Source organism: Cuculus canorus, chromosome Z (genome assembly GCF_017976375.1).
Source record: "Cuculus canorus isolate bCucCan1 chromosome Z, bCucCan1.pri, whole genome shotgun sequence".
Classification (NCBI taxonomy): Eukaryota; Metazoa; Chordata; class Aves; order Cuculiformes; family Cuculidae; genus Cuculus; species Cuculus canorus.
Window position 1 is genome coordinate 68,929,610 of NC_071441.1, and position 12,710 is coordinate 68,942,319.

General features: G+C 40.3%; 1 protein-coding gene across 3 annotated transcripts in view; it reads right to left on the reverse strand.

Moving 5' to 3' along the window:
* Positions 1-12,710, reverse strand: part of DNAI1 (dynein axonemal intermediate chain 1) — a 156,075-nt gene that overhangs the window by 124,610 nt on the left and 18,755 nt on the right. For 2 of the 3 annotated variants that reach the window (XM_054055263.1, XM_054055262.1), the window contains exons 4-9: positions 12,383-12,463; positions 10,775-10,901; positions 9,315-9,394; positions 8,305-8,463; positions 6,795-6,854; positions 5,000-5,137 (exon numbers count right to left, since the gene is read on the reverse strand). In XM_054055263.1, coding sequence (XP_053911238.1) covers positions 5,000-5,137; positions 6,795-6,854; positions 8,305-8,463; positions 9,315-9,394; positions 10,775-10,901; positions 12,383-12,463 — 645 coding nt within the window. The remainder of the gene's footprint in view (positions 1-4,999; positions 5,138-6,794; positions 6,855-8,304; positions 8,464-9,314; positions 9,395-10,774; positions 10,902-12,382; positions 12,464-12,710) is intronic. The other variant, XM_054055264.1, reaches the window with a different exon arrangement.

Below are 12,710 nucleotides of genomic sequence, written 5' to 3' on the forward strand. Positions count from 1 at the left end.
CCTCTGAGAGGGGTAGTGTTACAGTAGGATAGACAAGTGAGACAGGACCTCACATGATTCAGGAATGCACTTTTTTTCCTGTTAAATTATTTATTTATTTTACTTTTCAAGAAACTGTTCAGTTGCTTCTGCAGTTCCAGCGCAGTAAATTCCAGCTTTCACATATTCCTAACTGGTTCACATCCGTCTGTTTTTCTGTTGACAGTATCCTGTGCCTTGGTAATTCTTCTCTCTCTGTGTTATCTACTTCCGATTCCCTTTCTGCCTTTGCATGACGAAGTCAAAATGCCAAGATTTTTTTACTCTCTTCTTGTAATCAAGCTTTCCATTTCTTATATTTATTTTCATATCTATGCAGGTTTGTAATCCATCATCTCTGAAAAGCGATGATCAAAATAAAATGTCCTTGTACTACTCCAGATAAGGTATCACAGTGCCTTATGTTACAGAAATAGAATTTCTCTGCTCTCCCTCATACAATATATTCCAGCAATGTACTTGTCTTCTCATAGCCATGTCCCAACTCACCAACTGATACACCCATGTTTCTCCCTGTCATTTCAACTGGAAAGCTCTCACTTGAACAAATATTTTTAATACTCCAAACTGCAGCCTCCGTCTCCACCAGTCCTACCCAAACTGTACTAATAACTTTTCTGGTTTATCTTATCATTTCCCAAAGGCATTATAGCAATCTATTTAAAGAATTTCAGCTAGATTATCTTTACAACACTTTCCTTGTTAAAGGAAAGCACAACTTTTGTTTCACCAAAAAAGAGATGAGATTAATTGGACACAGTCCACCTTCGGTAAATATGTGCTATTTCGTTCCATTTCATATTTACTCCCAAGTCTTTATTCTTTCCCTCCATATTAATTCTACTGCCTCGTAATGTGTTAAAGGTCAGGCTAATGGAAGGAGCCATTTTTACCCCTCTTACATATAACATATCTTTGTTATATTCCAGTTACAGAGCTCCACCCCTCTTTTGATAGATTTGTTAAAAATTCTTACTGACTTGTGATTTCATGCCTCGTCATTGCAGTGTGAGAGGAGCTAACTTGCACCAACTTAACCGCATTAAGCTCTTCACATTTTGCTTCTACCTCAGACACCGTCATTTCTACACTCACAAAACAACATTAGGAGGGTTGTACTGGATCAAGAGTATCTCTGGGCCAGAATCCTCTCTCTAATCAGAGCCATAAGCAGATGGCTCAGGAACAGTAAGACCAGGAAAAGCAGACGCAATACTTCTGTCTAGTTCTCTCCACTTCCAACTATTTTCAGCTCAGAAAATTTCGTATCATTCCTCTTCAGTAGTCTCTATTCTCCATGTTCTGTTTGCTGCCTTTACTGAAAGCTGACAAAAATTTTCAAATGTTGTATCACTGCTCTCAGAAGAACCCCTTCTTTTTCACTCTAGATCCATTTGAGTGAGTGACATACTGAGAGATTTCCAAGAGTCTCTAGTCAAACACTTTATCATTCTGACTTTTATTCACTCAAATTCTTCCTTATATCATTCTCATCTTTCCTTCTGCTGGAATGTCTGGTTATGTCCATTCCTTTTTCTGTTGGCTGCACCCCATTCTGCTTTGCCAGACCATCTCTTCCTTGCTTTTTTCTCCTCATTCTTCACTGTAGTGCATGGCTTCATTCTACTTCTTTTTATGTACTGAGGAGCTTCTACTCTGTGGTCAAGGCTCTCTGCTCTCCTCTTCTCTCTGATCCTCTTCTCTGCTGCTCCTTGCTACTCTCCCACTTCGCTCATCTTCTCTGCTTCTGGGCACGTTCTTCCATGGATCACATTATTCCTTGCCCAGTCATCTGCTCCCTTGATATCTTATTCAGTACCAGTACTGTTTTCTCTTTCTTTTCACCCATTATGTTTTCAAATCCTCATCTGATTCCTATCATCATCTCCAGCTGTAGCTTTAGTTCTTGGATCTTCTCTTTCATGGCCTTCTACCAGAGCAAGAGTTCCACCTCTGGTAATACCCATTCATTTTCTCCTCTTCCTCCCTTTGGGTTGAATCCAAGTGCTATCTTAGAAGCCCTCAGTCTTTTTCTTCCTACTATCTAGCCTAGTGGAAACAACAGTGGAAATCGATTGCTGAATTGCTGCTTCCAGCTATTGCATCCTTTATCCAGCTCAGCCAAACCTCCTGCTTGATGTTCAATGGTTTCCCCTCAGCAATGATCCACATTTCAGCATTATGTCCTCAGAAAATGCTTAACTGGAAAAGCTCTGTTTCAATTACCACGTGTAGTCCAAAGCAAGTAACCTGTGAGCTGGAAGCTCCAAAAAATCCACTTCTCCATTTGCTGACTTGAGACCAGAAGACAGATTCTGATGCCATCAGTCTTTAATTTCCATACACCTATACATGACCAGTAGAAAGCCTGTTTTAAGTCTGATTTAAGCCTTGGATTATTTCAGGTTGCATTTTTCCAGTTAATAACTGGAAAATTCATAAGGTTTTTCATACACTGCAAGCTGGTCTACCAGCCTTACCTAGGGTCTCAATTTGGGTCACCAGCTCTGCAAAAAGCAGCTTTGACTTTCACTTTTTCAGTGAAGTATTGACCCTCTGGCTTCCCTGAAAGCTCTCTGGAAAGTGCTGAAAATGAAAAGCAAAGCACCAAAGGGAGGGATCACATGAGTCTGGATTTCAGCTTTTCACTGTTGTGAGCAGAGCATGCAGGAGTTATTTACAATATGGTTTCATTGGTAAAATTTTCATTTCATTTTCAGTATCAGCATCAGCTTTCAGCAGTCCACCCCTTAAGCCCATAATTGTACCACTGACTTCAGGCTTAATTCCTCAGATTTCACTAAGGTGGAAAGGTTTATTAGTTTTTGAAAGGACTGTGAATTTTAATGGCACAATTCACAGAAAGAAGCCTGTCAGAACACATTTCTGGTTTGTTTATGCTATAAGGCTTTTGATGGCACAGTACTGCTGGGGTAGCTAAACCAGCCAAATCTTCTACAGTTGAATTAGCCATATGGTATCAAAATGCCAAAGCCAGTTTCAGGAGCCAGCTCCTATTACATAGATAAGTCTTAGTTACGTTCATGTGTCTCCTTCTGTTCTAGGGGCAAGCTAAGAATTGAATTCCATGTTTCTGTATTACAGTTCTCAGTACATTTTTCTCCAGTCATTACAGAAATTATTTCAGTTTGTCTTCTAAATGGCTGAACTTAGACTGAGGCTGGGCGGGAACAACCACCCACAGTTCTGTATACATCAAACTCTGTTAAGCTCTAAAAGGAACTTCCTGAACCCGCTGAAAACATTCTAGAACATGAAGAAAGTCTTCCAGGCTTGCTGTATTGTATTTTCAGTACTTGACGTGCAATCACATTTTAGGGTAATGTCACTTTAGGGGAGTGGGCTGTGGCATCCCTGCAAGGCACTACTAGGCTACTCTTGACAGGGCAGCATGGATTAGGAGTCAGTATTGCCTCTACAGCCAGAGCACAACACCAGCTCAGAGCCTGGCAGAAGTTAGTTATGATACCTGGTACTCTGAGAAGCCAGACTAATGCAGGCTACTCCAGTTCAGCAGCCCTTGCCATTCACCCTGATGTTCCATAGGACTAAAAGCGGCTGACCTCTTGGGATGATCACATCACCACGACTGAGGTATCACCAAGCTGTGTAAGACAGCACTTCAAACACTGAAGAAGGACACTTCTGCCACTTGCTAGCTAAATGAATAAATAATGCATCAAAGGTCCTGCAAATCATATCAAGCCTCCCAGAATAATTTTTCAATTTTAATCACGTAGCCTTTGATTTCAATTAACTATTATTGACTTCTATAGAAATTATGTTATATAGCTTTCATATTAATATAACTACAAAATATATAAACATTTCTATAACAGTATAATTAAAATAATAAAAAATAGTAAAATGTGTTTCATTATAGTGCTTTAGTGACATTTCATAAGAATCCTAGATCTCTTTGCCCTTCAGATTGCAAGTTTGTAACTAAAACCTCTGCATCAATTAGAATTCTTCGAAAAGTCACAGAATCATAGAATAGATAGGGTTGGAAGGGACCTCAAAGATCATCTAGTTCCAACCCCACTAAATCAGGCTGCCCAAGGCCCCATCCAACCTGGACTTGAACACCTCCAGGGATCAGGCACCCACAACCTCCCTGGGCAACCTGTTCCAGTGTCTCACCACTCTCATGGTGAAGAAATTCTTCATAATGTCCAATCTAAATCTGCCCCTCTCCAGTTTATACCCATTCCTCCTCGTATTATCCCCACAAGCCTTTACGAATAGCCCCTCTCCAGCTCTCCTGTAGCCCCTTCAGGTACTGGAAGGTCGCTGTAAGATCTCCCCTGAGTTCTCTTCTCCAGGCTGAACAGGCCCAACTTTCTCAGCCTGTCCTCGTACGAAAGGTGCTCCAGCCCTCCCATTATCTTTGTAGCCCTTCTCCGGACCCGTTCCAACAGCTCCATATCTTTCTTACGTTGAGGATTCCAAAATTGGACACAGTATTCCAGATGAGGTCTCACAAGAGAGCAATAGAGGAGCAGAATCCCTTCCCTTGACCTGCTGGCCACGCTTCTTTTTGATGCAGCCCAGGGTACGGTTGGCCCTCTGGGCTGAAGTCACACAGTGTTTCTACTTATTTCATTCTTTCATCCCTCACAAGCTAATAGAAAATGAGACACAAACATGACAGTGCATGAAAAAAAGCAAGCCATAAATCTTTCTTGGAAATCAGGTTTGAAGACAAGATTATGGCTTCTCACTGGTTTGTATTCCCATAAAAAGCAGAGCAAAATGGCAATCCTGTTTTGGCAATATGGTTCCTAGCAAAAACTAATTTCTGCATTTCATAGTGTTGTTACTCGCCAACTGAAACAGTTAGCTACACAGCCAGCATGACGTGCTGAATTTCAACTGACTTGCATTACAGACGCATCCACCGCCACTCTGAGCAGGCTTCTTCCAGCATGAAACATACCTGTGACTCCAGAGTTGTTAACTTTCTTCCCTTCTTCCTCTCCTCCTCTTGCCTTGCTGTCTGAGGTCTTGGTTTTTCTTTCTCTTTTGCCTTTTCTATTCTCTTAAGCTCTTCCACATAGGCATCATAGATGTTCCACTGAGAGACAGACAGAGGCAGGATTTATCAGGTCCTGATTATACTCCAGAAAACAGCCATCTACACCATCACAAACATGTGAATGCCCTCACAATGGTAACACTGTCATTGGAATGAGCTGAAGACAGCTGGCTTGTTGCACAAAAAGTGAAGGATTGAAGCCCAGGGTTTTTAAAGCTTGATGGGGCATGTCCCAATTTTTAAGAACACATTATTGCATTCTTAACAATTTCCTTCCCTCGGCACTCTTCTTGGTGCTTTGACTCTGTATCTTTTTTTAGGACTTTCTGTTTGGCTAATTTACTAGTGTTTAATAGGAAACATGCACTAAATACCTGCTTTATGACATTTCTCATGTGGTGTTGGATAGTTAAATTGTAGCTGCTTAACACAATTTAAATCTTGGACTCCAACTCTGCAGCATATGAACAAATGGAAACTGAGAGCAGTTTTACATCTCCTACTATGCCACATGCCAAGAACATCTTACTTGGGTGGAAAAAAAGAGACTTTTCTACTTAATAATTATTCATTAGTATTAAGAGTGCTTAGTAGTGTATCCAAAACAGGTACATTGCTTTCAGAACAAAACAAAAGGCAATCTAATACTGACACATCTTAGGAGAGGGAATGGGATTAAAATACAATATATAGAGTAGAACATTGGAATAAGGGAAGTAGCAGAAACCTTTAGCAAAAAACCTACAGTTTGTTGTAAATGTCCAAGGGTGAGTGAGGAGGAAAGAAGTTCCAAACATCAGGGAAAGGACAAAGAAGATGTGATGAGGAGCGGAACAGAAAACTTGGAAAGTGGAAATTAGGAGCATAAGGAAGAACAAGGAAAAAAAAAGACGGTTGAAAGGAAAAAAATCTTATGGTAAAATATTATTTTATATCCACTCTGATTTTCAACAAAATAAAAAACAAAGGAAAACATTCCCTCTTAGTTTTCAAACATTTCATGCAAAAGCTTAGCAACAGCCTGATTATCTTTAACAGCTCTGTTGTCTCTTACTCTTGGGTCGTGTCACTGTCAGAAAAAAATGAAATTAATATCCAACTGGAGGCAGGAACAATCTCAGACAATTAACTCTGTGATTTCAAGTTCAGGAGTAGACTGGGTTACTGTTTTCAGTTTGACAGAAACACCTTTTCTCCCTTTCTATCCAGGTCACCCACCAAACAGGCATTCAGTAGCAGGACAGTGCCCACCCCAAAGACAGCTGGGTCCCTGGAAAAGTCACTTTCAGCAAGAGGCAGCTGTAGTTGTGTCCCTGTTCCTCCAGAGTTCAGCTGCAGCCCACCACTTGCTGAGTCCAGAACCATTCTCACACTGTGTTTTCCCACTTCCACTCATTTAAGACTCTCTAAAGCAGACTGGACAGGGTGGTTGGCAAGCAGCAGATCAATTAAAATCAGCTAAAGAGACACACTTGACTTTAGAAACATAAACCATTAGCAAATTCACTCATTAAGGCAGAAAGTAGGGCCATACTAGTTTACTCTCGGATTTAAACTAGAGATCAAAGCTACAATATGCGAATTCATTCTACTGTAAGAAATGCAGTCATAGCAATTTGGCTTTTCCTTTCTCCTATCTCCCTTTCCTAAACATAATCTAAAAAGAAAAAAAATTTAGCAAGTGAAAAGAATATACCTGGTTAACAGTGACTGAGAAGTTTTTAAAAGGTGCAGACTCCGGCTGACATGCTGCTTCCTGAATAAAGGAAAAGCATAAAGAAGTGTAATCTTTGCTTTGCAACTCTGCAGTGACATAGTCCAGCTGCAGAAACACCCTTCTTATCACAAGTAGTTAGAATAATATTGATCTAAGATTAATTCAACATCCAAATGGCTCCTAGAGCACTGCAAAAACGACATCGATGACCATGCAACTACAAATAAATTTTCTTGTGGGCCATAAGAAAGTTCACAAAATCTTTTTTCCTAACAATCTTAAAATATTTAATTTCACTATTTCATTTTCATTTTGAAGGAATTGAAATGGTTTGTTCCAGGTCTACCATTTGAAACATTATGTTATCGGTTATGTACAAGCTACACTAACCTACTAAATTTGAAAAGTTTTGGTCTATATATGAAAAACCCACTTGGATTCAGCAGTCAAAACAAACAAATTTAAGAGAATTATAGCCTATGAAAAATTAATTTGTTGTTACTGAAATAATATTTTTATCACCCTTACATCAGCATTATGAAATAAATTTATAGATTTCTGTGAAACTTTCATTTCATGGAACAGCATTTTCTTTCAAAAAACTGTGGTGTCAGGACATTTTTAAGAAGCTGCGCATACCATTTCCCTGACCTTGAAATGAAGCAATCTCAGACATGGAAACTACACACCCCGTACAGCACTCAGCAGTGCTTCACAGCTATTTAAGATCTACTCTGCTTTCAAAGGCAGAATCACACAAAGGCACACAAGTGCCTCTCAGTAAAATCAGTGGCAAGAGAAAATGCAGATCTGGGGATAGAGAAATAATGAATTCTGTGTCCTGCTCAGGGATTTTTGAAGGATGCAGAATCTTAGCTCAGACTTTGCAGTAAACACCCACTGTTGGATAAACTCTCCTGAGACCTTCTGTCGCTACTAGTGGTCAGAGATGGTATTCTGTCTAAGTGTGAACTCCAGCAACACAGTAACTGTTAGGTCCTCCAAGCCCATCAGATACAAAGGCATCTCACTTTAGGTGTAAGGGCTGCAAGAAGGCAGGCAGGTTCTCGAGGAAGCTGTATGTACTCTGATTTCAAGGTAGCAAGAGAAATAACAGAATTTTCTCTCTAGACCTTGTATCTCCAATTGAAAAGCCCCTCTTTGGGCACTCATCTGGGAGGCAGTATCACAGGCACCTTAAACATTGTTCTATACCTTTTCAGATGAGAAAACAGACATGAAAAATGTTAGGTTCAAGCAGTGGTTTAAGGATTTACAGTAGTAACAGAACATTTTTTAGGCTGTCCAAAAGTACGATGCAAGATTTTTTTGGTCATTTTCATCACCGTAAATGTTTTTTATAGTAAAACTGTGGGTTTTTCCTCCTAAAAATATCTCCAGAGAGCAAAGGATAGGACACAAACACAGATGATCCACATGCCCTTCCAAAGGAAAGATCCTCCAAGTCACTAAGGAAGTAGTAGCATACCCTCATAGGATTGTTTTGCGTTGTCGAAGCTCTCTCAGTGAAGTTGAACTGGTTTGCAAACTTCTGCTCCTTTGGTTTTATGGGAGAAGGCTCTTCTTTCTCTGCTTCCTCAGATACCTCTGCTGTTCCTGACACCTCTGTCTCTTCTTGTCCTGCAGCCTGCAAGAAAATACAGCAGGGACTACACCCTGAAAGAACCAGATATCTCTTCCCTTCCTCAGAAACACTTCTATTTAGACAACTGGATTTCTGTTGCCTAGTGAAAGAGACTGTAAATGAAGATTCAATATTTAAGACTGAAATTAGAACACTTCCAGCAATTAGAACAAGGAGATTCTAGATTCTGGAACCTTATCTAAACAGGAATATGGAAAATCAGGAATTGAAGTTACTTTAAAACAAAGCCTGACATGAGTGGGATAGTGTAGCATGACTATCTTTGATAAAATGGACTCAGGGACCAGAAGATTGCACTAAGAGTCCTGCTAGCCTGTGTTTTCATTTCCTTGCTAGACCATGAGCTTTATCTGAAACTAGTCTGAATGTGATTCCAGGGCCTGACACTGTGGATAAGAAAAAACTTTTCACAGCATGCTCCTTTCCTGATCAGCCAGCTACCTTTAAATCAAGCCACTGCTTATTTCACATACTTATGCCTGCTGCTTTCAGCGTTCCACACTTTGTTTTTCACCACTTGCTTTTTCAGGCTGGACTTGCTGTCCAGGAAGATTCCAGATTCCACCAAATTACACTCTGTTTTATACTCTGGATACAGACAAACACGGTGTGATGGACCTCAGCCCCCTACACAGCTTGTCCTAACCAAAAAATGTAGGAGGATATCAGCTGGTCAGTCAAATCTGCAGGATCTCACCTACAGCAGAGGCATCTCAGGCATTAAAAAAATCAATCACAGAAGCTTCTCGGAAAGCCCATTTTACAGTGAAGGGATTTCAAATCTAACATTAAAAAGTAAAATGGACAGCTCTCAGCTTACTATGGAGAATTACCTGAGTATCTCCTTTGCTTCCTTCATCTTTAATCTCTGCCTCTTCAGATATTACTGCAGAAGTCTCAACAGGAGCCTTTTCTGATGATAGAAAGGATAAGTGAATAAACCCAGGATAATAGGATATATCATCCCACATTCTGCAGATCCTTCTACCTTCTGAAGCATTAATATAAAGATGCATCTTTTTCTAATGCTATCCCATTAGACAACACATTACTAGTCCCAAGTGTTAAGGGTGATTGCTCAAAGGCACAAAAGAAGACAATTCTATTAGTAGAATGAAATTGCAGTAATACTGGCTGGACCGAAATAAAAAATCTGATTTCGACTCAAATCAAACTTCTGAAATCCAATTGTGATCTGAGTAGCTTTGTTTCTGGGTATCTCTTCAGCTCTGGATCTTTCTGCCCTCCAAAAACGTCTGCAACTAGGTACAACCATGAAGAATGCTTTCAAGGCACACAGGAGTTATAACATGGTTTGTTCTTGCTTATATGGATAAAAATTAATATACCGGTCTTGTTAGAGAATGATGTCTACATTCCATTCACAGCCTTGAATGTGCAGTCATGCTAGCATTAAGCTGCACAAACCTAGCTGGTTTGGAAAGTAGGAAAAGCATGAACAGCAACAACAAACAGTGCTTTCATGGCACTGAAGATGCCATTCAACACTTTGTCCTACTTCAAATCATCAAGCATATTCTGTCAGGTGTAAAATAAAAGAGGCACTTGGAAGCTGCAAGTAATAATGGCTCTCAGGAGCTCACCCAGTGGTATCATGGTGTCTGACAGTCACCACCTTGGAAGAACACTCTTTGTGACACAACACCTCTGTTCACAAACAGCAGAAATATGAGAAAAACACCACCCAGTACACCTTTCCCTGCTGAAAATTCAAACCTAGGACTCTTTACTAACAGCAGTGCTTTTCAGCCTCTGATTAAGGGGTCTTTTTGACTGAATATCTAAGAATGGCGATAGTAGCTAAGACCAAAGGTCCAACTAGCAGAATGTCTTGTATCACACGCTGTCCACAAGTAGATGTCCTGGTAAGACTGCGGGATTGGCCAAGTATATCATAGTTTCCTGGATAATCACCCAGCCTGCAAACATTTCTGCTTTAACCCTTTAATGCATGGCTGAAACTTTCAAAGCAGGCTAAGGAGTTTAGGCATGCATGTCCGACTCATGGTGGTGGAAGATGTTTAGAAGACATGAAGTAGCTATGAAAATATAGTTACTGCTAGTGTTCACATGGCTTACAAAGCATGCACCGTTTTCTACACCGTGGCAAACATCTGGCTGATTGTTTCATTTGGGTTTGTTTGTTGAGAAGGACGCAAGCCAAAAGGAGCTGTTCAATCCTGTGGTGCTGAACCGTGATCATTCCTTCACGTTAAATAGCTGGTACCAGTGCCTAGTTGAAAATTATTATAGTTTCAGATAATAAACCTACCTGCTGCAGGGCTTACTTTGACACCCTGCCGTCTGCCTTCATCTGAATCTTTAAGTATCAGGTTTCCATTCAAAGAGAAATGAATGGCCATTTGATCCACATGGCTTACTGATTTGTATGCTCGTTCCTATGAAGAGAAAAGAAACAACAAAATTATAGTGGAAAAAACATATTTTAAATCATAAATACTGTGTAGCCTAAATTACTAAAGCTAAGAAGATCTATATGGATAAATACGTTTGCTATTTGCATATTTACACTGAAATTCTCCCAGCAGGTATTTGTATCTCTGAACACTGAGAGCCATAACCCAGCACAGCAAGTACATTTAAATACAGTTCCAGTGGACCTCTACTTCACAGCACTTCCTAGGAGACTTCCATGTCCTGTTGTGGCAAGATTTCTGAATGACTTGGTGTACCTACGTAAGAGCAGCTCTGATCTGGAGACAGTACAAACTCTTAGCACCACTCCCAGGTTATAAGCACTGCACTAATTCAGCTATTTGAGCTAACTTGATTGGAACTTGCTTGTACACCACTGTACACTGCAGGCATGCACCTCAGCTGAAACTGTGTATTAAGATTTTTAGCTGCTCCTAAAACCAATCAGAAGCCACTGCAGACCACAGAGGCTTCAATAATTTCTTCTTTAAAATATGACTGCTTTCTGCAGCAATTACAGCATAGCATCAAGCCCACTTCAGTCACTGTGGAGGATATGAAGATACAGATCATTCTCCCCCTGTTTTTATCCCATGAAGATTGTAAACATCAACTTCAAATAGAAGAGAAAGTGACATTATTCATTTCCACCGATTTTCCTTCTCTAGTGATCTCATGGACCGGTTGTTTAGACTAGTTACAGAAGCACAGAGATGAGAAAGGCTTGGGAATATTTGACCTGGCTGGTTGTTCCCTGTGAAACTAAGGCTGGGGATAATCCAGTGCCAGAGCTGGAAGAGCTGTTCCTATGTCCTGTCTTTCAGGGGGTGTAACCCTTCCAAGAGAGGGGTGGCAGCAAAGCCATCATTCCACTCTCCCCCTGCAGCAGCTTGTGTTGCTGGCTGTACATGCCAGCAGGAGGAGGCTGCTCATGGGGAATGCAGCATATACTCTGCACACAGAAATGTGAAGGTGTAACTCTTGGATGTTTCCTGGTAGTCTTTGATGCACCCTCCCTTGCTCACTCCTACTAATCACAAATAGAGCTGTTGCTAGTGATTTCACAAGCATATTTCTGAGCTCTCCTACAATTCAAGCAACTGAATCTTGATATGAGGATACTGAGGCATAACTGTCTTACAGACTGAGTAAAACATTGCCTTTTGTCCTCTAATCACCACAGAACAGAAAAAGTTATCACCTCAGATTAGCTGAAATAATTATGTTCACTGCAAGATCTGGTTTAGTAATTGTTATATCCTACTTCTGAAAGCTTTCAGACTTTCACCTTCTGCAAAAACCTTTTAGGAACCATTGGCAGTAATATGTAATGAGATGAAGTCACATTAAAAGGAAATTTACCTGGTTATAAATCAAAGGAAAACACAAAACTGGTTTGTTGCAAAAAATCTCAACCTGGTTTTACAGGTCACGCCACACTTACTTTAAAGCTGTATCTGATGATGTTCTGGGGAGCGTGGGGATTATTAGCTTTCAGGATGCATGTAAATTCCTCTTTTAATTCCTTTGGAATGGAAGCAAAATAGTATCATAAGCAGAACTCCACTGTTAACACAACAAACAGCATACAAAAATTACCAGGTTTATGCTCAGTTCTATGATGTTCAGTCCACTGTAGATATCCTACATGCAGCTGATGCCTCCACAACAGCAACATTTGGAGCCAAGCTAGCTCAGGGTGGAATCCAGAACAGTAATCCTGCTTCCTGCCCTTCTAGTACTTCAGTGGGCTTTCTTGAATTCTTTAGCTG